The sequence below is a fragment of the Leucopleurus acutus genome (genome assembly GCF_964270905.1).
Source record: "Leucopleurus acutus genome assembly, chromosome: 4".
Lineage (NCBI taxonomy): Eukaryota > Metazoa > Chordata > Mammalia > Artiodactyla > Delphinidae > Leucopleurus > Leucopleurus acutus.
Window position 1 is genome coordinate 17,193,436 of NC_139146.1, and position 24,156 is coordinate 17,217,591.

Consider the following 24,156-nt stretch of genomic DNA (forward strand, 5'->3'; position numbering starts at 1 on the left):
GCATTAGACGTCTGAAGTTAGGTAAGCAGTTAGATTTACGAGGCTAGATTCAAAAGAGAGGTGCTGTCTCTTTGGTTTCAATGGAATATAGATGGTATTTAAGAGCATTAGGTAGCTTATGTAAGGAATGAATGTAAATAGAGAAGAGAGAAGATCCAAGATCTGAACCTTAGTGTACTTCCAACTTCAAAGGTTGAGAATATATGAAGAAAAAGTAGCTAGTATGAAAGGAGCAGAAAGCCAGGTGACAAAGTGAAGACAGTGTCATTAGAAGGAGGAAGTGATAAGCTAAGTCAGGTATTTGCTGAGTTGAGGATTGATTTTAGTAACATGGAGGTCTTGGGGTATAGGTGGAGTGGAAAATAAACCTTGATTATAATAAGATCATGAATAAGTGAGAGGAGTAAATAGGCAGTAAATATCGGCAGAATTTTTGAGGCATTTTGCTGTAAGGAAGGGGAGCAGCAAAGTTGAATAATAGCTGGAGAAGGATATGTGTTTGAGGGTGATAAAGAAGAGATGAGATTGATGATTCGAGAAAGAAAGGGCAAAGTGCTGGAAATAAATCATTGAGAAGGTAAGATAAGGAAGGATCTGTTATTAGAGTGGGTGGGATAGGAGCACAGCTGGTTCATCCATAGTTAGAGGAGGGAAGGCAGTGTATGTAGATACAAGTGCAGGTGGGTTGGGAGAGTAGATGTTCCAGTGAGTTTAGAAGTTCTCTTCTAATTATATATGCCTAGAAGGGGGTGTGTGTGTGTGTGTGTGCATGCACACATTTTTATATTAAATGTTACTTATACGTATTTAAATAATTTTTTATTATCTAGGAAACCAGGTCAATAGTTGCAAGTGAATGTGGGGAGTAAGGAAATCATGGAGGTTTGAGAAGAACGAAGTGTAAAATATCATCTAGGCAAGTGGGGCATGGATGGTTTAGTGTTTCTCCAAGTGTGGTGTAGGCCCCTGCAAGGTCAAAGTTATTTTTAAAACAATACTAACACATAACACAGTATTTGTTTTTTCACTCTTGTTCTCCTTTGAGGGTATAGTGGAGGCCACATGAGAGACTGAGTGCACGAATACTCTGGCTGAGATTTTGATGAGGGTTGCATTGAATCTTTAGGTGAATTTGTGGGAATTGACCTGTTTGCAGTGTTGAATCTCCTAACCCATGAATGTATCTCCTAATTCAGTGTTGAATCTCTTAGTCCATGAATATCATGCTAACAATAGTATCTAGATTATTTAAGTCTGTATTTATTGTCTCTTTTTCCTCTAAATTACCAATCACGTATTTCTGCCCTTTTTCTGTCTGATAATTTTTGATTGTATGTCAGACAGTGTGTTAAATGACTAGAGCTCCAGATAATATCTTTCATCAGAGAAGGTTTTCGTTTTTCTCATTTGGGCAGAGAGAGTGAGGGGCTGATATAATCAGGGATGGAGGTGGGCTGGGGCTCCTTTGTCGTCTTAGTAAGACTGCTAGTTTATTCCTATTATTTTGGTGTGGACCTTCTAAGCTTTTGATTGAGAGTTCCAAAAGGACTTGATAATTCAGTTCTTCCCCAAGAAATATTTATTTAGTCCTTTGACTTCCTGCCGCTTATACCTTCAAATTCTAACAAGTGTCTTGAAGGGGATGGGTTTTGTGTTTAAAGCAAGTACCCTCCCATTAGCAGAATTTTGTCTCCAACATACAGACTATGGGAGATTTCATGCTGGCTTTTAGACACACTCATCCTAGTTCCCTAGCTTTTTAAATACAACCCAGAATTTAGCATATGTACCTTGGAGAAAATCAGGGACACCTCAGATTTGCACTTTCTCTGAAAGAGACATGGCTGACCTCTGAAAGTTGTGCTGATTTTATTCCTCTGGTAGAGTCCCTCAGGGTGGCCCAAGCCTGATTCTCCGTCCATACTTAAAATCACTGTATGCCTCAAATCAGCAAATGACCCCTGGGGAGAAAGCAGCAGGCGGTTTGGTTTTTTGTTTCTGTTTTGCTCATTTTGGATCAACTCCCATCCTCTGGAGTTCTAATTCATTTTGTTCTCTTGCTTCAACAGCTTTCTCCTATCTTTAAAAACGTAAATTTTGTAACGGATAACATTTTTTTTCTAGCTATTGCAGCGGGAGTTTTGGGCTGCTGCCACCTACTGCATTTTATCTGGCAGTGGAAGTCCCTATGAGGAAGATTTCTCTGGTTCTCTCCTGTTTTATTTGATTTGTGGCTTTGCTTGTTAAATAATTCCTTTTTTAAAAATTGGATTTCATTCCCTCTTTTATTTACCTGAATATCACAACTACATTTTCTTTACGTTCTTTGGCAGTTTTGTAAGTTACTTTCATTTGGACATGAACACGTATTCCGATTGTTGAGTTTGCTGCTTTCTCTCTGAGCACTATAGATTTTGTAATTTTTTTTTTCACTCTCCTGTTTGGTTCGCGAACACTTCTACCTCTGCTCTCCTTGCTCTGATTGCTGATTGCCTCCACCACTCCCCACCCTCAGTGCAGTCTAGGATGAGGGCCAATAATTGAGATACAAAGCTCACACTCCAAGCCGATACAAGTGATCTTGTAGATTTAGTCACTGACCCATGATCATTTTTGGTTCAGTTCCTGTCTCCAAGGAGGCTGATTTTTTGCCCTCCCTGCTGCTTCTTAAAAGCCATAGCCCTAGGCAGTAGTCTGTGCTTTTTGTTTCCTTCTTTCATTAGTAATAAGGAAAGCCCCTGTTCCAGCCCCTAGTTTCATACAGTGAGTCTGAGTCCTGTTAGTAGAGGCAGGACTACTACCTCGCCCCTTTTACTTCCACCATCTAACCCCCAGGCTGCCATTGCAGACAAGTTTGACAAGCTGAAGTTTTCGGTACACTCACAGCATTATGCTTCTTTTCTGTTTCTGATACTTTGAAATGTTTATTTTATTTTTGACTCTGGTTATGTTTTTCTTATTTCATTTTGTTTTTATATTCCATCATTCCCTGCTATATTTTAGCAAAGGGGAAACAGTGCATAAAAGCATGAAGTTACAACAATATCTTGGTCAAAGTTTTGAGGGAAATTTTACCCTACATTTTGGCCAAGCTCCTTACCTGATTTTAATTATCAATTGTACTTATTAGATTTTTTTTATTGAGTATATAAATTTGATCCCTAACTGGTTTGAGGTATCTTATACCCTGTTCCACATTTTCACATGCTTTAATTTACTGGAGGGTAATTTCATTCCTAAGGAAAGAAAATAGGGAAACAACCTAAGTGTCCACTGACTTAGATAAATTGATAAAGAAATTCTGATATGCATATATACACATAATTCAGCCATAGTAAAAGAAGGAAATTCTGCCATTTCTGGCAGCATGGATGGATCTTGAGGGCATTATGCTGAGGGAAATAAGTCAGACATAGAGACAAATGCTGTATGATTTCACTTGTGTTTGGAATCTAAAAAACCCAACTCATTGAAATGGAGATCAGCTTTGCAGTTCCCAGAGGCAGGGGTTAGGAGGTGGAGGCATTAGGTGAAGGTGGTCAAAAGGTCCAAACTTCCATTTATAAGAGGTGTAATGTACAGCATGGCAACTATAGTTAGCGGTACTGTATTGTATATTTGAAAGGTGCTAGGAGACTAGATCTTAAAAGTTGGAAAAAAAAATTATTAACTGTGAGATGATGGATATTAACTAAGCTTATTTTGGTGACATTTTACAATATGTACATATATGTGTTGTATACCTTAAACTTATACAATGTAATATGTCAATATATATCTTAACGAAATGGGAGAAAAAGAGAAAAGTAAAACCTGTGTTTGTTTTCCTAAGACAAGATATATTAAGTAAGAATTATTAGTGATTTAGTTTTTCTACTTCTCGTCTTTTTAAAAAACATTTATTTTAAAGCATAGCCTTTCGAAAGAATTTAATCATTTTATTAATAAAATGATGGGCCAGTATGTCAGCATTGTACTTCCAGATGGTTTTGGAAAGTGCTAGGTATTTAGGATTACCCTTCTAGGTAAACTTCAAATGTATAATATTTTGATGCTAAATTTCACCAGATAGTAGTGAGATTTTAGACGGCAGAATTCAAAGTGGGTAATCTGGTAATATTATGTATAATTTTTTTTTTGGTTGAAAAAACTTTCCTTTCTCAATTGAATTCCCTTTGCAACTTTGTGAAAAATCACTTCCTGTATTTATACTGGTCTGTTTCTAGACTTTGATGTGTCTGTCTTTTGCAAATACCATACTATTTTTTTAAATTTACAGACTTTATTTTTTTAGGTTCACTGCTTTTAAGGGGAACGTGTAGAGAGTTTCCATTTATTCCCATCCCTGCACACACACAGACTCCTCCACTATCGACATCCTGCATCACAGTGGTGCATTTGTTATAAATGATGAACCTGCATTGACATATCATTAATACCCAAAGTCCATAGTTGACATTAGCGTTCTCTCTTGGTGTTGTACATCCTATGGGTTTTAAGAAATATATAATAAATGTATCCACCATTATTGTATCATACACAGTAGTTTTACTGCCCTAAAAATCCTCTATGCTCTGCCTATTCATCACTCCCTCCTCGTAGCAACCACTGATCTTGTCACCATTTCCATAGTTTTGCCTTAAGAATGTTTGACAGTCAGAATCATACAGTATGTAGCCTTTTCATATTGGCTTTTTTCACTGGGTAATATACATTTGATTCCTCCATGTCTTTTCATGGCCTGATAGCTCATATCTTTTTAGTGCTGAATGATTTTCCATTGTCTGGATGTACCATAGTTTATTAACATTCACCTACTGAAGGACATCTTGGTTGCTTCCGAAGTTTGGCAGTTATGAATAAAGCTGTTATATACACCATGTGTGCAGATGTTTGCATGGACATACTTTTTCAGTTCATTTAGGTAAATACCAGGGACACAATTGCTGTTTTGTATGGGAAGAGTATGTTTAGTTTTCTATGAAACTGCCAAACTGTCTTCCAAACTTGCTGTGTACCATTTTGCATTCCCACCAGCAACGAATGAGAGTTCCTGTTGCTCCACATCCTTGCCAGTATTTGGTGTTGTCAGCGCTTGGATTTTGGCCATTCTAACTTATATGTCGCAGCTTGTCTTAATTTGCAATTCCCTAATGACATATGATGTTGAACTTCTTTTCATACGCTTACCTGCTATCTGTAGCTTCTTTGGTGAGGTGTCTGTTCAGGTCTTTTGCCTATTTTTTATTCAGTTTGTTTTCCAGTGTCCAGGTGCATCTGCCCCAGGTAAGTAAGTGCTTGCGTTCTATGTCTGCCTGCAGATGTCTGTGTCACCTTAGATTTTGGGCTAGTTGGTTGCCCTGTGACCTAAGCACTCTCGTAGGTTCATGAAAAGTCTTGAACTTGCAGTTTGCCTGGCTTATTTTGTTGTAAGACTGGGAGGGAGGCTCTTAACTAGTTCTCTGCTCCTGAGGGAGTGAGCCAGAGAATGAGATGAAACTCAATGTTCAACAGTGAAAACCTTAAGAAACTATTGTACGTATAGTATCTGTCTAATAGTATACTCCTTACAATACTTGTAGGAGCTTTTAAAAGTTAATTAGCCTCTTGAGAAAGAGGCAGTAAGTAAATTCACTGTATTAAAAAAAAATGGATTTCATTTCATAATTGCCCTAATGGTCTTTTAGCTGCCTTTCTGCCTGAAAATCAGAAGGCCAGCTACAGAAGCATGATGCTGCCAGCGCTTATTTTCAACATAGAATTGAAAATGGGGGGAGAGCTAGCTCAAGGACTTTAAATTAAATTCATAAAAGTATTAATGTAATATACATTGCCTGAATTTTAATAATGCACCTAAGAAATGTAAGACATTTAATAACATATCTACACAGGTAAAATCCTGTGGCACACTGCTGGTTTTAAAGATGGTGGTTATCTTTGTATGAATGTGATAATCTAATACTATCACATTATCTCATTTTGAAGATAATATATACATATATATTCACAAACAGAGGAAAATCTGTTTTAGACTTCTAAAGCACTCTTGCTTTGTGTGTGTATACTTTGATGGGATTGTCATTTATAAAATGATAAAATGTAATCTGGTAGAGATGTGCATCTGTGTGTCACTTGGTGGTGTAGGTATCCCCATATGGTGCTTTTGATGGAATAAATAAAAGGAAACTGAATATGGGAATTCTGAGTCTAGAAAATTTTTTTTTTTTTTTTTTTAGAAAATTTTTTATCTAGTGTTTCAGAGTAGCAGTTTTCCTATTAATTACCATTCATTCATGAAGCAGATTTTACTGAGTGTTTGTGATATGCAAATAATGGTTTTGAGTGCTGGGAATCTAGCAGTGCACAGGACGGGCGCCATCCCGGGGGAGGCAGCACGGAAGTGGAGGAGCTTCACCCCAGCCTTACAGTGAAAGCGGTACACGAGATAACGCAATAAATTACTTTGAGGATGGGATCAACACTACAAAGAAAACAGGATGAGTTGTTAGAGGAACAGTAATACACGATGAAGGCCATTTAAGACACGGTGACCAAGGAAAACCTCTTCAGGGATAAACTTTGTGTTGAAATCTGAAGGAAGAGAAGTTCGGCCTCGGGGAGCTTTCTAGGCAGAGGGAGTACCAAGTACATAGGCCCTGACTGGAGGAAAGCTTGCTGTTAGGACTGAAAGGGGGACAGTGGCTGGAATAAAAGGGAGAACTCAGGAATTAGTCCTAGGATTTTGACTTAAGAAACTAGGGGGGTGATGGGATACCACTAACTGACATGGGGAAAATGGGTGGGGAGGAACTTATTTGGGGGGTAAATTGAGAGAATGCTTCTTTAAACATGTTAAATTTGAGACGCCCGTAGGACATCCACATGGAGATGGTAGCAGACAGTTTTGAGTTTAGAGGTGATGTCAAGACTAGAAAAAATTACTCAACATTTTTAAAGCCATAGTTTGTCTTCTGGTTTTGACATGACTGACTAAGGCCTGGGAAATAGTCTAATAGCAAGAAAGTGAAACTATGAGAGACCTGTAAACCCCAGCCTCAAGATAAATGTGGAAGTTAATACCAAACTGAGATGCAGACAAAACTGACACAACATTTACTCTTTGAAATAAATGTATACCCTGAACATCATCAAGAGCATAAAGACCCTCATTTGGAACCACAGAGACAGGTTATAGACTTATGCTAGAAGTTTCCCTGGACCCAGTTAAGCAGAATGGAAGAACAAAGAGTGCTGGGAAGAATGAGTCTCACAGATGAGCTCTGTGCAGGAGTCAGACATCTGGGGGTAATGGCGAGGGGGCTGTGGTGAGAAAGGCCTTGTGTACATCCCCACAGCTTTTCAGCTTAATTGGTTGGGGAGAAGTAGAAGCGCAAAGAAGTTGTTCATGCCCATAACTCTGAGTCATAAGGAGATTCTTAGAAGCCTGTACACTGGACACACTAACCTGCAATTGCTGATCCAGAAAGAAGTTATCTTACTGAAGAGCTGTCACAAGATATGTAAAAATATACCTCAAAACCAGTAGGGAGAAGGGGTCTAAAAAACAGCACCAGACTAGGACTTCCAAAACTATGTTGAATAAGAGTGGCGAGGGTGGACATCCTTGTCTTGTTTCTGATCTTAGAGGAAATGCTTTTAGTTTTTCACCATTGAGGACGATGTTGGCTGTGGGTTTGTCGTATATGGCCTTTATTTTGTTGAGATAGTTCCCTCTATTGCCCATTTTCTGGAGAGTTTTTATCATAAATGGGTGTTGAATTGTGTCAAAAGTTTTTCTGCATCTATTGAGATGATCATATGGTTTTTATTGTTCAGTTTGTTAATATGGTGTATCACATTGATTGATTTGCATATATTGAAGAATCCTTGCATCCCTGGGATAAACCCCACTTTATCATGGTGTATGATCCTTTTAATGTGCTGTTGGCTTCTGTTTGCTAATGTTTTGTTCAGGATTTTTGCATTTATGTTCATCAGTGATATTGGTCTATAATTTTCTTTTTTTGTGATATCTTTTTCTGGTTTTGGTAATGGATAAAGAAGGCACATATATACAATGGAATGTTACTCAGCCATAAAAAGAAATGAAATTGAGTTATTTGTAATGAGGTAGATGGACCTAGAGTCTGTCATACAGAGTGAAGTAAGTCAGAAAGAGAAAAGCAAATACCATATGCTAACACATATATATGGAATTAAAAAAAAACATGGTACTGATGAACCTAGTTGCAGGGCAGAAATAAAGAGGTAGACATAGAGAATGGACTTGAGGATGTGGGGTGGGAGGGCGAAGCTGGGGTGAAGTGAGAATAGCATCAACATATATACACTACAGAATGTAAAATAGTTGGCTAGTGGAAATTGGCTCGGTGCTTTGCGATGACCTAGAGGGGTGGGATAGGGAGGATGGGAGGGAGGGGATATGGCGACATGTGTATGCACATGGATGATTTGCTTTGCTGTGCAACAGAAACTAACACAGTATTGTGAAGCAACTATACTCTAATAAAGATCTAGTAAAAAAAAATCTTATATTTTTAACAGTGTATTTTAAGTGAATAACAACTTAAGTTTGAAGGCATAATAAAGCTCAACATTTTACTCTTCCTCCAAAAAAAACACCAGCACCAGAAATGCTCACCAGAAAAATATTGCCATGGAACAAAAAGAAAACCATAGCCAAACATATTGTCTTAAATGAAAACATAATTAATGAGCAATTGTCTGACTTCAACAGTTGCATGAAGCAGAGATATAAGTGCTTGGAAAAGAGATGGTGAGACAACAGAATGAGATGAAACTTAGCCAAAATATATATGGGGATTTACTCTGTCTGTGAAAAGAGAGATATTTCAAATCAAGTCAATAAGAGAAAGATAATTTAGTAAATAGTTTGGGGATAACTGTGGAACCATGTGGGGAAAAAAATTGGAAACCTAGTTCACATCTTATGTCAAAACTAATGTGATTAAAAAATAAAATTTTCAAAGCTTTTGAAGAAAACATGAGGAAGTGTTTTTTTTAACCTTTAGAGTAGGGAAGTCCCCTCAGAAATGAAACATATAAAACTCAGAATTCATAAAAGAAAAAAGACTGATGTGTTAACATATAAAACTCAGAATTCATAAAAGAAAAAAGACTGATATATAAAGGTAAAAAAACAGAGAAGTTGTACATTAAAAAAAAAAACCCTTTAAAAGTCAAAAGAAAAGTAACAAATGATGGAAAATATTAGCAACAAAATCATTTTCTTAATACTCTCCAAAAAAGAGAAACATTAATCTTTTGGAAAATGGATAAAGGATATGAAGACACAGTTTAAAGAAAAAGAAATAAAACTCCTAGACATTTGTAAATAAGATTGACCTCATGATAAGGAAATGTCAACTAAAAGCATAATGATGCCATTTTCTGCATATCTGTGGAAAATAATGTTAATTGCTATAATGGAGGGGCTAGGGAAACAGGCACTCTTACGCAACTGTTGGGAGGGTATGTTTATATAATTTCTAGAGGGTATTTTGACAATATCTGTGAAGATATACACAGATATGCCCCTTAACCTAGCAACTCTAATCCTAGTAATATGTCCTACAGATATACTTGTATATTTTAAAATGGTATGTATAAGAATATAGTAAATTTAAACTGAATCATATGAATAATCACATTAAATGTAAATGGTAAATACACTAGTATAAATGGCAGTTTGTCTGATTTAGATAAAAATGTAAGATCTAATTATATGTTACCTAAGACAAATATACATAAAGAGACATATAGCTTAATTAAAAAAAAAATGAAAAAATATATACCTGACTGTTTTAGTTTACTGCCCTTGGGTTCCTTTGTTTTTGAGGCAGAGATAGCAGTATGCTGATTTTTTTTTTTGAATTTTATTATATTTATTTTTTTATACAGCAGGTTCTTATTAGTTATCCATTTTATACATATTAGTGTATATATGTCAATCCCAATTGCCCAATTCATCACACCACCACCCCCACTCCTTACCACTTTCCCCCCTTGGTATCTATACGTTTGTTCTCTGCATCTGTGTCTCTATTTCTGCCCTGCAAACCGGTTCATCTGTACCATTTTTCTAGGTTCCACGTATATGCGTTAATATACAATATTTGTTTTTCTCTTGCTGACTTACTTCACTCTGTATGACAGTCTCTGGATCCATCCACGTCTCTGCAAATGACCCAATTTCATTCCTTTTTATGGCTGAGTAATATTCCATTGTATATATGTACCACATCTTCTTTATCCATTCATCTGTCGATGGGCATTTAGGTTGCTTCCCTGTCCTGGCTATTGTAAATAGTGCTGCAATGAACATTGGGGTGCATGTGTCTCTTTGAATTATGGTTTTCTCTGGGTATATGCCCAGTAGTGGGATTGCTGGATCATATGGTAATTCTATTTTTAGTTTTTTAAGGAACCTCCATACTGTTCTCCACAGTGGCTGTATCAATTTACATTCCCACCAACAGTGCAAGAGGGTTCCCTTTTCTCCATACCTTCTCTAAGCAGTATCCTGATTTTTAACTGTACAGGGGCTCGGTGCCCCTAACCCCCAGGTTGCTCAAGGGTCAGTTGTATATAGAACAATTGAACAACACTATCACCACTTGATCTAATGGATATTTATAGAATAGTCCATCCAACAATAGCACACACAGTCTTTTCAAATGCTTACACGTTTACTAAGTTAGACATTCTGGACCATAGGACAATGCTTAATAAATTTAAAGGTGTGCAAGTTATACAAAGTATGTTTTCTGATCACAATTGAATTTAAATAATGGTAACACAGGAACATAAAATACCTGGGAGGTCCCCAAATATTTAAAAACGATACCACTCACTTCTCAGTAACCTGTTTCAAAGAAGAAATCAAAGGGAAATTATTTTGAATTGGATGATAGTGAAAATACTTGAGGGAAATTCATGACATTAAAGGATTATATTAGAAGTATGAAACAATGATTTCAGTTTGTATTATAAAGAACTAGGAAAAGAAGAACACATAACCTGGAGTAAGCAAAAGATGGGGAATAATCATCAAATCCTATCAATTTCACCCACCAAATTTCCCTCAGATCTGTCTACTTCATTCTGACCTTGCTGCTTACTACCTTATTTATAACATTGGTTTTAGATAGACAGTAGACCGTCATGGGTAAGAGTGTAGACTAGGGGGTGACTGACCATCCTGGTTTGCCCAGGAGTGGGGCGTGGGGGGCATGGACAGGGAGGAGGAATGGCTGGTTCTCAGTACTTAGAACTGGTAAAGTCCTAGGCAAACCAGGCTGAATGGTCTACCCTTGTGTAGGTTCTAGAGCCAGACCCTGAACTTCAGTCCCTTCCTTGAGCTTTGGATAAGTGACTTCTCCTTGTGTGCCTTGTTTTCCTCATCTGGAAATGGGTATTACAGTAGTACCCATCTTAAAGACTTAATGTGAGAATCAAGTGAGTTGATGCAGATGTGAAGTACTTAAATGCAATAAAGCACTGAATTAAAGTTAGCAGTTATGGCCTTGGTAACAGTAGTTCAGGATGGAGATTGTTTTTTCTTTTTTTTCCCTTAAATTCTGAGCAGTGGCCTCCTATCGCACTCTTTCCTTCTAGACTTACTCTGTTTCAGGCTTTCCTTCAACTGTAGCCAGTTATCGTTCTAAACACAGATATAAACATATCAGTTCTGTGCTTAAAGTACTTCACTGGCTCCTTAGTACCCTTAGGTCAGAGTTCACATTTCAGAATACTTTGTAAGTCCCAGCATTTACTCTTTCAGTAATTTTCTTCAGTATGTTGTTCACTGGTCCTTCTCTTCCCCCAGCCTGTGCGTGTCCTACTGCCTTAACTAGATTTTTTTATTCCTGTGTCTGTTGCCTTACTCTCGAACTTTCTCCTGACTAAGCTCCTCTCCTAACTTTGCTGACCTCTCCCCTTACCCTATCCTGATCAAAAACAGGTTAGGTGGGGGCTCCCCCCTGGTGGCGCAGTGGTTAAGAATCCGCCTGCCAATGTAGGGGACACGGGTTCGAGCCCTGGTCTGGGAAGATCCCACATGCTGTGGAGTAACTAAGCCCGTGCACCACAACTACTGAGCCTGTGCTCTAGAGCCCATGAGCCACAACCACTGAGCCCACATGCCACAACTACTGAAGCCTGCACGCCTAGAGTACGTGCTCCACAAGAGAAGCCACTGCAATGAGAAGCCCGTGCACCGCAACGAAGAGTAGCCCCCGCTTGCCGCAACTAGAGAAAACCCGCGCAGCAATGAAGACCCAACACAGCCAAAAATAAATAAATTAATAAAATTAATAAAATTTTTTTTAAAAAGTAGTTAAGGTTATGGTCTCTCTCAAGTGGCACTGATTATAGGATATTACTATAGTATATTATGATAGTATATTTTATATGTACTATATATAGAAATATATATATACTGTATATGTATATATGTACTGTATACATAGGTAAATATATAACACTGGTTTTACGTCAGCCTTCTTTGTTCTCATAGTAGAGGAACTATATACATAAGGTACAATAAAGGACATTTTCCTAAATTTATAACATTCCTTCTGCCAGGATGGCCCTGCCTTCCCTTTATTGTAAAATTTATTGCAAATTTATTACTATTCCTGGAGAATTTTAATTGATCCTTCAAAACTTAGTTCATTGTGAGCACCTAATATTTGAATGTTTCTCTGACATTTTCTTCCTTTCTTATCTACTTCCCTTGAGTTGATCATTTCTTGTCCACTGTGTTAGTAATTTTACTGCTTTTTTTGGTAGCACTGAGCAGCCTACATTGAAGTTATTTGTTTTCCAGTATAGGCTACAACAGTGTGAAGTCTTTACTTAGGATCTCCTATGGGTACAGCACTGCTAGGTTCTGGGGTTATACTCATGAGCGAGACTGACATAGTCCCCATTCTTTTGATGCTTAACCTCTAAAGAGAGAAATAAGAATTAATGACATTGAGTAAGTTTAACATTACAAACTTGATAATGCTGTGAAAGAGAAATACTTGATGTTGTGAAAGCATATTATAGGGTCTTGGTTTTGAGAAAGTGACTCTCAAGCTTACCATTGAAGACCAAGGAGGAGTTAATTACATGAAGAGAGAAGGGAAGCACAGACCAGGCAGAGGAGACTGCAAACCAAAAGGCCCTTGTGTAATTGTATCTAGTAAAAGTCATGGAAAAAGCTAGTATGACTGGAGGAACATTGTGAAAAGTTTGATCTGCTGCAGTAGGAGCTCTGGAGGGAGTGGCTGGAGGCATGTAGATTAGTGTGGTTCCTGGGTGAACGCGATGACGGCAGTTTGGAGTAGGGTGATGATACAGACCAGGGTGGGTTTGAAGACTTTTATAAAGAAGCATTGACAGGACTTAGTGATACATTGGATCTTGGTTGCTATCAGGATTGAAAGATTAAGAAGAGAGTTGTAGAAAGGATTATCTGTACGTTTCTGGTGTTCATAATTAGATGGATTCTGTCCTCTTCACCGTTGTATCTTTCAGTACCTCATTCAGCATATGGAATGCTCATGTAAATATTTGTTGAAAATGAATGAGTATTGTTTCAGTTATGAAAAAGTTGTATTCAACTTCAGTATAAATTATCTGAGTAGGAAATGTGTTGGGATTAAACCTAATAATTTATCCTTTACATTGAAATTTGAACATACATCAAATGGAATCTAGACTGTAGTTTATCTTTGAAAAGTCTTTTAAAATAAAACTTGTGTATGACAAACTAGATGAAGTGCAGTCATTTTGTGAGAGACATGATGATAATGATAAAATCTTCTAAATTCTAGAGAACTCTTGATATCTTTTCTATTACTGAAGTGATCCCCAGTTTCTTTTTCCTTTCCAATACATTTTAGCTTTGTGATAAACAATTCAAGCTTTTATTATTGATAAAAATTTCAGGAAAGGAATAGTGAAATCTTGTTTCAGGTTCCTACTGCCCTTCTTAAGAATGCTGAATCAATAATACACACACACACACACACACACACACACACACACACACACTTTATTGTGGAAAATGTTGTTGTTATTGGAAATGTGAACTATTTAGGACCAGTATTCTCATTAAAGTAAGGAATTGAAACTTGTACAATAGTTTTATTCTAAAACATTAATTTTTTTCTTAAAACAATATTTATAACCTGTAATTCTAGTGTTTGGATAATAAACCTTAATATCATAGCCAGTAACATTCAAAATGCTCATATGGATGTGTTTCACAGGTGTGTCCTGCTCCCTCTCTTGGGAATGAAGCCTCCCCAGCAAAGCCTCTATCTGCTTGTGGATTCAGTGGATGAAGGGTGTAATGTTACGGAAGGTGAACAGACGTCTACCAGCTTATCTGGGACTGTGGCAGAGCTTTTAGCTGGTCACCACGAGTTCTTTCCACCATGGCTATTACTTCTCTGTTCTGCCCGAAAACAGAGCAAAGCTGTTACTAAAATGTTTACCGGTAAGCATAATTCCTGCCATCTTCAAATGTTTTTCACTGATGAACTAAATAATGCATGTGTTTCTTTCTTAGAGTACGCAGTTGAAAATCTGGTCATTGCTTCTGCTATTCTGTCAGCTGTTCTATCAGCTGTTTTCAACTGTACTTTTTAAAAGTTGTATTAAAAACAAGCCATAGAATATTTTAAGATCATTTAATAGTACCTTTTTTTTTTAAGATTCTTTATCTAACATCTTTAGTAAAGGTTACGAGTATTTCATGCCATATTAGCTGCTTTATATCTGTAGGGCTGCAATTTTTATGCTGATATGTCCTGATCAGCTTATGATATTTCTTCTAACTAGACTGAGAGTAGTGAATATGTGTATTTAAAAATCAGTGGCAGTTTCTCTAAGACGTTTTTCCTGGTTTAAGAGGAGAGACAGAGTCAACAGCCATTCAGGATACCTCTTGAAGTAGATCCTATTTTTAACCCTTTTCTGATGTGTGAGAAAACAATCTATACAATGTATAGAACTACCTGATCAGGTTTTTTTCTTCCTTTACTTTTCTTCTTTACTACCACAATAAAGTTGTGGTTTCTCCTATTAGATTATGTAAAGCCCTTTTTTTCTTTGTGCTATGGGAAGTAAAAGGAGCGTAAAACAAGGACCACTCACAGGATTTATAGTGTAATTGGAAGGATAATTCAGTTATTGGTTAATTAGCCATATCACTTGTAAATAGTTCTAGACATTTTACAGAATGGTGAAACCCTACTAATTTGTTAAAATGGTTTCCTTTAACCAGATTTATTCCCTCTTTTAGATTCCCTTGCTACTAATAACAGCACTTTTGATTTGATTTCCCTTATACTATTCTGTTCTGTTGTTATTGAAAATCTAGTTGATAAAAGTTGGGGGATTAACAGGATAACAGCTAATACTTAATGTAGCTCTTAGTATGTCAGGTCCAGATAAAGTTAAATCCCCTTTTGGTCTATGGCCTCCCATTTCTTTCCCTTCCTCATTTGAGATGACCAGTATTATTAGTTTATTTTCTGTCCTTTCAACTCATATTTGTATTCTGTATATTTTTATAGTTCACATAAATGAAACACTGCATACACCATCCTAGCTATTCCCATTTACTGGCTATGTGACCTTATGCAGCTTACCAACATGACCTGTGCCTCAGTGCCCTTATCTATAAAATGAGGATTACACATTCCTATTACTTTCCCCACAGAGTTTTTGTGAGTCTAAATGACAAATTACATGTGAAGCACTTAGAACAATGCCTAGTACATAATAAGTGCTTCATAAGTGTATTGCTGCTGTTATTATTATTATCACTATATCCTTTTGTTTGATAGCATTGTTTTTGAGCCCTATTCCTATTACTACTTATAAACCCAGTTCATTGGTTTTAACTGCTGTATATTATTCCTTCCCATGAATAAATCTCCAATTTTTCCATTATCCTATTCATGGACATTTAATTATTTCAGTTTTTCATTATTACAAAAAATGCTTCATGAACGTACTCGAACACGTCTTGTGCACGTGTGCTAAAGGTTTACATTACAAACCCAGACAGAATTACTAGAGAATAGAGTGTGTACGTTTTGAGCTTTAGTTAATTTTGCCAAATTGCTATCTGGTGTGCTTGAAATAATTTATGCTTCTGCCGGCAACACATGAGATTTCCCCTTTCTCTATATTTTCGTCAGTTCATGTTTGTTATTTTCAGATCTGCATTTTCTGCCTTAGGGGCTTGCGCTTGACGTTCCCTCTGAGGAGAATGACCTTCTCCTGAACTTCTTACTATCTTAACATTTCGATCTCTTCTCAAATACCAGTCTCCTGCAGGCTTCTCCATATTCTTCTATCCGATTTCTATTTTTGCCACCTCAACTACTTAGGCACACATTTTTCTTCCTATGTCTTATTACTGTTTAAAATTGTTTACATTTTACATTTGTTTTCTTACTTGGGTGTCTCCTCCACTAAGATACAGCCTCCATAAGAACAGGAAATTTGCTTGTCTTGTCCACCACTGTATCTCCTCAACATCTAGATCAGAGCTTCGAACAAAGCAAAGAAATGAATTTGTGTTTCTTTGAACTAGGTCTTGGTGGAGAAAGCAGTGAACCAAGAAGGACTAAGGAGGAACTGAATATGGTCTTGTTCTCTTACCATACTCCTTCTTATTAAAAATGCTGAGCTGTAATAAGCATCAGATCACATCTCTGTTGATGATAGGTTTGGAATTTGGTAGTAAACGTTGAAGAATATTGCTAAAGTTATGAATACATATTTTCAAGTTGCTTTCCAGAAAGATATATGTCATATATTTCTACCTGAGAGTGTTGGTTTCTCGGAACTTCCACCAGTATTGAATTATATATTTTCATATTTGCAGATTTAGTGTGTGAAAAATAGTATCTCATTTTTATTTATACTTCTTATTTACTATTGAATTCTTCCCCCTTATGCTTAATTTATCAATTTGTCTCTTTTTTTTCCTTTGAATTAGTACTTTCTCACCTTTACCTAGGTTTCCTCCAGGAAGTTAGTGATATTCTTATTGATTATTAAGAGGGCTTTTATTTCATATTTTTTTATTCTTTGCAGCTATTTTCTTCAGCTTTTTAAAACTGTAGTAATTCTTTTGAAGTCCCTTATATTCACTCTAATGTATTGTCCTTTACTATTGTATATTCTTATTTTTACATTTAGTGATTTTTATCCTTATAGTATATATTCTACCGAATGGTGTGAAATAAGACTCTTATCTGGATACTTTATCAAATCACAGATCTTCTCAGCACTGTTTATTAACTCCCTGTACCACTAGTTGTCAGTGCTTCTTTTATCTTAAGTGTAGGCATGTGTGTGTGTGTGTTATTGTGTGTGTGTGTGTTATTGATGTATTTCTAAACCATCTGTCTGCTCTTCTAAACTGTCTGTTGGCGTTTTTATGCAACTGTCACATTGGTTTACTATTTTAAATTTTCTTGTACGGTTACTTCCCAGTCGTCCTTGCCATCAATATTATCCTAAAATATGTGTTTTTACTTTTATTCCACTAGATTGACTTGAACAGCTTTTTAAAAATTATAACTACTAATGATGTAAACAAAATTATTACATTTGGTTAAAATTTAGGAAAAGTTTGACATTTAAAATATGCTTTCCTTCTGTCCATGAACATAGCATTTTTTTCACTTATTAAAAAATTTTTTCAGCATTCCTTATGTCCTACATGTTTCTGCTTTCTACTGTTGTTTTAATGAAATATATGGATTTTGAATTGAGATGTATGCATTCCAAATTAGAATTGTCAGGTGCAACTTATCTCACAGGCTTGACATAAGAAGTGTTATGTATGATAAGTACTGGAAGTGCTGCTTTAAAAATAATTGACTGTCAATAAATGTTGATCTCTTATATTTCTTTCAGAACCAAACCAAGAACCAAACCTGTTACAGTGGAGGGTTAGCCTAGATTCTGTCTTAGTTACCTCAAGTTTCAATCATGGTACCTTAGTTATGTAGGTTTAAATTACAGATATTTATTCATAATAGGCCATATGATCTTTCATGTCAATCATTATCTACAAGATCACTTCGGAAACTTTAAAACACTGTACAGTGTAAGGTGGTAGTTATTATTTTTAAAAATCCTTTTTATTAGCAACATGCCAGGTGTTTTCCAGCTTAAATTGTTTTAAATGAATTTATAAAGTCAAAAGCAAATGAACACACAAAAAAGGTTTGGAGGCAAGTTATCTCATATCACTGATAAATGTAGAATGTTATACACTTCTAGGCATGTTTTAAATTCTTCAGATCAGGAGTGTCTTTTCGTAATTAAAATTTATCATTTGAAATTAATTCTGTTGAGACTAATCAATCAATCAATTGAATGTATGTAAATATATATAATTACAGATTCCATTTTATATAGATTTAGAGGTATGCAAATTTGTTATTTCTTCATGTGTCATTCCTGGTAGGTTGTGTTTTTCAATAAATTTGTCCATTTCATCTAAGTAATTCAAGATTAGTGTCACAAAACTGAATTTTTCAACTTCCTCTCCAAACCTGTTATTTGTCCTTTAGCGGTCTCTTTTTCCATGCTTTTGGCCACACCACAAAAGAATCTCAGCTTTGACTCCTGTTCTCTTTCCTTCTCCACACTTACTAAGCTCTACGCCATCTAGCTCTTATTAGTAATTTCCAGATCCAACTTTTATTTTTATCTGTTGCTGCTACTGCTTTGGTTGTTGAGGTTTTCAGTGATTCTTTTTTGTTTTTTGAATTTTATTTTATTATTATGTTTTTATACAGCAGGTTCTTATTAGTTATCTGTTTTATACATATTAGTGTATATATGTCAGTCCCAATCTCCCAATTCATCCCACCACCACCACCCCTTTTTTTAAAATTAATTATTTATTTATTTTTTGTCTGCATTGGGTCTGCGTTGCTGCGTGTGGGCTTTCTCTAGTTGTGGTGAGCGGGGGCTACTCTTTGTTGCAGTGCGTGGGCTTCTCATTGCGGTGGCTTCTCTTGTTGTGGAGCATGGGCTCTAGGTGCGTGGGCTTCAGTAGTTGTGGCACATGGGCTCTAGAGCACAGGCTCAGTGGTTGTGGCGCACGGGCTTAGTTGCTCCACGACACGTGAGATCTTCCCGGACCAGGGCTCTAACCCGTGTCCCCTGCATCGGCAGGCAGATTCTTAGCCACTGCGCCACCATTGAAGTCCTAGTGATTCTTATGTAGACTTTATCACAGCCTCTATAAGAGGCTTTGCCTCTAGAGTTGACTCCACCTGTTCATCTTTAGTGATGTTAGAATAGTCTTTCAGAATGCGGGTCTGCCTTGGTCCTCACTGACTTCTCACCACAAAGTGAGAGTCTCATTTCCTCACATAGTACCTGGCATATAGTAGGGGATATATACATTTGTTTTATTCAATTGAGTAAGAGTATTTTACTCAGTATTAATTGACCATCACTAATCTTTGCTGAATTTCTAGATTTATTCCTCTTAAGAGAGTTCATTCACTTAGCAGTTTTTTTCTTTTGGAAGATGAATTACACAGTTGTCTAATATAATATATATCCATGTCTATAAAACAGGATATCATCTTGCTTCGGAAAATGATATGGTTTCCTTTAAAGAACTTAAAGTGAGTTTTGAATAGCTGTAACTAGTATGGTTTTAGGTTGGTTTGAATTTTATTAAGTTGCTTTATTTTCACAGTGCTGAAATTTTGTTAGCATAATTTGACCAAGTTGCATCTTCAGATTCAAGCTGTTTATTGACAATCTAAGATTTAATTATTTTAACTTGTTAACATGTAAAATAATGTCATTTAAAGGCAGTGACAGGTGATATTCTGACTGTACGCAAATATTCAATTCCATAATTAAGACTAGTGTACCTTCAGTTATGTGGATAGAAATATGTAGATTTTGCACATGGAAAAGATCAGCTTATAAAAACAAACAAACCTTATTTATGTCTCCTGCAACTTTTTTTCCTAATCATTTGGGGGATCAGAAAATCTTCCCGATGTGCTTGGCTATGTATGTAAGATGTCTAATGCTCTTAGTGTCTCTTATCATGGAAGTTGAGAGGAGCCCTGAGCCACTAAACGAATAAGAAATAGCTCCATTGTGGATATAGGAAAATGAAGTCGTTTATCTGACATCAGTGTGTTTCTCCAGAAGGAAAAGAAAACTGACTCATATACTTCTAGGTGTCTATTGACTGGTTTATTAGTATTAATTGACTTATTCTTGATTTATTTGCTTCTCAGTTTGTCACATGTTGAAGACATTCTCTTTGACTATATGGAAACTTTGATAATCATTTTCAATTGACATCTACTTTTTTGTCCTTAGGTTTTCGAAAAATAAGTTTAGATGACCTTCGGAAGGCATATATCGTTAAGGATGTTCAGCAGTACATTCTTCATCGCTTAGATCAAGAAGAAGCTTTGCGACAACACCTCACAAAAGAAACTGCAGAGATGTTAAATCAACTGCACATTAAGAGCAGCGGATGCTTTCTTTATCTAGAACGAGTTCTCGATGGAGTTGTAGAAAATTTTATTATGTTAAGAGAGATCCGTGACATCCCAGGAACTCTAAATGGTCTGTATCTCTGGCTGTGTCAGAGACTTTTTGTAAGAAAACAGTTTGCAAAGGTTCAGCCTATTTTGAACGTGATTCTTGCAGCCTGCCGACCTCTGACCATAACGGAATTATATCACGCAGTGTGGACCAAAAGTATGTCATTAAGCTTGGAAGACTTTCAGCGCAAGTTAGATGTCCTCTCCAAACTTCTTGTTGATGGACTAGGAGATACTAAAATACTGTTTCACTATAGTTTTGCGGAGTGGCTCCTGGATGTGAAACACTGCACCCAGAAGTATTTATGTAATGCAGCAGAAGGACACCGAATGTTGGCTATGAGTTATACCTGTCAAGCCAAGAATTTAACACCATTGGAAGCACAAGAATTTGCATTGCACTTAATTAATTCAAACTTGCAGTTGGAGACAGCTGAGTTAGCTCTGTGGATGATATGGAACGGTACACCTGTCAGAGACTCCCTGTCCACACTAATACCCAAGGAGCAAGAAGTGCTACAGCTGCTGGTGAAAGCTGGTGCTCACGTCAACAGTGAAGATGATCGCACATCATGCATAGTCCGACAAGCCTTGGAAAGAGAGGATTCCATCCGGACATTACTAGATAATGGAGCATCAGTAAATCAGTGTGATTCAAATGGGAGGACATTACTGGCTAATGCTGCTTACAGTGGCAACCTTGATGTAGTGAATTTACTCGTCTCTAGGGGAGCAGATTTAGAGATAGAAGATGCTCATGGGCACACACCACTTACCCTAGCTGCTAGACAAGGACATACCAAGGTGGTTAATTGTTTGATTGGTTGTGGAGCAAATATTAATCATACTGATCAGGATGGCTGGACAGCATTAAGATCCGCTGCTTGGGGTGGTCATACTGAGGTCGTTTCTGCACTACTGTATGCTGGCGTCAAAGTGGATTGTGCAGATGCTGATAGCCGAACAGCTTTGAGAGCAGCAGCCTGGGGAGGACATGAGGATATTGTACTTAACTTGCTACAACACGGTGCTGAAGTCAACAAAGCTGATAATGAAGGTCGAACTGCTTTGATAGCAGCAGCCTACATGGGACATAGAGAGATTGTGGAACACCTACTGGACCACGGAGCAGAAGTGAATCACGAGGACGTCGATGGCAGGACTGCACTCTCTGTGGCTGCACTTTGTGTTCCTGCGAGTAAAGGACATGCGTCGGTTGTTAGCCTTTTAATCGATCGAGGTGCTGAAGTGGATCATTGTGATAAAGATGGCATGACTCCACTGCTGGTGGCTGCCTACGAAGGACACGTCGATGTGGTTGACTTGCTTCTAGAGGGGGGAGCAGATGTCGACCACACTGATAACAATGGTCGTACACCCTTGTTAGCAGCAGCTTCTATGGGTCATGCTTCGGTTGTAAACACACTTCTGTTTTGGGGTGCAGCTGTGGACAGCATTGACAGTGAAGGGAGGACAGTCCTCAGCATAGCTTCAGCCCAAGGAAATGTTGAAGTTGTACGTACTCTACTGGATAGGGGGTTAGATGAAAATCACAGGGATGATGCGGGATGGACACCTTTGCACATGGCAGCTTTTGAAGGTCACAGATTAATATGTGAAGCACTTATTGAACAAGGTGCTAGAACAAATGAAATAGATAATGATGGGCGGATACCTTTCATATTAGCCTCGCAAGAGGGTCATTATGATTGTGTTCAAGTACTATTGGAAAACAAATCCAACATTGATCACAGAGGTTATGATGGAAGAAATGCACTGCGGGTTGCTGCATTAGAAGGACACAGGGACATTGTTGAATTACTTTTTAGCCACGGAGCTGATGTGAACTACAAAGATGCTGATGGTAGGCCTACTCTTTATATTTTGGCCTTAGAAAACCAGCTTACAATGGCTGAATATTTTTTAGAAAATGGTGCAAATGTAGAAGCAAGTGATGCTGAAGGAAGGACAGCACTTCATGTTTCCTGCTGGCAAGGCCATTTGGAAATGGTGCAGGTTCTGATCACCTACCATGCTGACGTCAACGCTGCAGACAATGAAAAGCGCTCCGCTCTGCAGTCTGCAGCCTGGCAGGGCCATGTGAAAGTGGTGCAGCTTCTGATCGAGCATGGCGCCATGGTGGACCATACCTGTAATCAAGGTGCAACTGCGCTCTGCATTGCGGCCCAGGAAGGGCACATTGATGTTGTGCAGGTTTTATTAGAGCACGGTGCTGATCCAAACCATGCTGATCAATTTGGACGCACTGCTATGCGTGTTGCAGCCAAAAATGGACATTCTCAGATAATTAAATTATTAGAAAAATATGGTGCATCCAGTTTGAATGGCTGTTCTCCATCCCCTGTCCACACGATGGAGCAAAAGCCTCTACAGTCAGTGTCTTCAAAAATGCAGTCATTAACAATTAAATCAAATAGCTCTGGCAGTACTGGTGGAGGGGACGTGCAGCCTTCGCTGCGCGGGTTACCGAATGGGCCAGCTCACGCATTCAGTTCTCCTTCAGAATCTCCGGACTCGACAGTTGATCGGCAGAAGTCGTCATTGTCAAATAATTCCCTGAAAAGCTCAAAAAATTCATCTTTGAGAACTACTTCATCTACAGCAACGGCTCAAACAGTGCCAATTGACAGCTTTCACAGCTTGTCATTTACAGAACAAATTCAGCAGCATTCGTTGCCGCGCAGTAGAAGTCGACAGTCAATTGTTTCCCCGTCTTCCACAACACAGTCCTTGGGACAGAGCCATCACTCACCGAGCAGTGAGTTTGAGTGGAGTCAAGTAAAGCCCAGTTTGAAGTCAACTAAAACAAATAAAGGGGGGAAATCAGAAAATGCCAACAAATCTGGGTCAGCTGGGAAAAAAGCTAAACAAAATAATTCTTCACAGCCAAAGGTTCTAGAATATGAAATGACTCAGTTTGATAAAAGAGGACCTACAGCCAAATCTGGGACTAGTGCACCATCTAAACAGATGCCAGCAGAATCGCAGTGCAAAATTATACCTTCAGCTCAGCAAGAAATCAGTCGATCGCAACAGCAGTTTCTTATTCACCAACAAAGTGGGGAACAGAAGAAGAGAAACGGAATAATGACAAATCCAAATTATCATCTTCAGAGCAACCAGGTTTTTCTTGGTAGGGTTTCAGTCCCACGAACAGTACAGGATAGAGGGCATCAGGAAGTGCTGGAAGGATATCCTTCCTCGGAGACGGAATTAAGCCTTAAACAAGCCCTGAAGCTTCAGATTGAGGGTTCTGACCCAAGCTTCAACTATAAAAAGGAAACACCATTATAAAAGGTAACATTTCACCAACATAAAGAATAAATGTCCAAAGTGTAGTTCCCTCTACTTAGAATACTCTTCCCTAATCCACACGGCCACCTCATCACTCTTCCTGTCGTCTTCTCAGCAAGACCCTCCCTCATCACTCTTTGGAATTTGAATTCTCCCACCTCCAGCGCTCCCTTTCCCCCTTTCC

General features: G+C 37.7%; 1 protein-coding gene across 1 annotated transcript in view; it reads left to right on the forward strand.

The window, feature by feature from the left end:
* ANKRD50 (ankyrin repeat domain containing 50) overlaps positions 1-24,156 on the forward strand; it is a 43,055-nt gene that overhangs the window by 14,600 nt on the left and 4,299 nt on the right. The window contains exons 3-4 of the mRNA XM_082838052.1: positions 14,304-14,533; positions 20,428-23,975. Coding sequence (XP_082694178.1) covers positions 14,304-14,533; positions 20,428-23,972 — 3,775 coding nt within the window. The 3' untranslated portion in view covers positions 23,973-23,975. The remainder of the gene's footprint in view (positions 1-14,303; positions 14,534-20,427; positions 23,976-24,156) is intronic.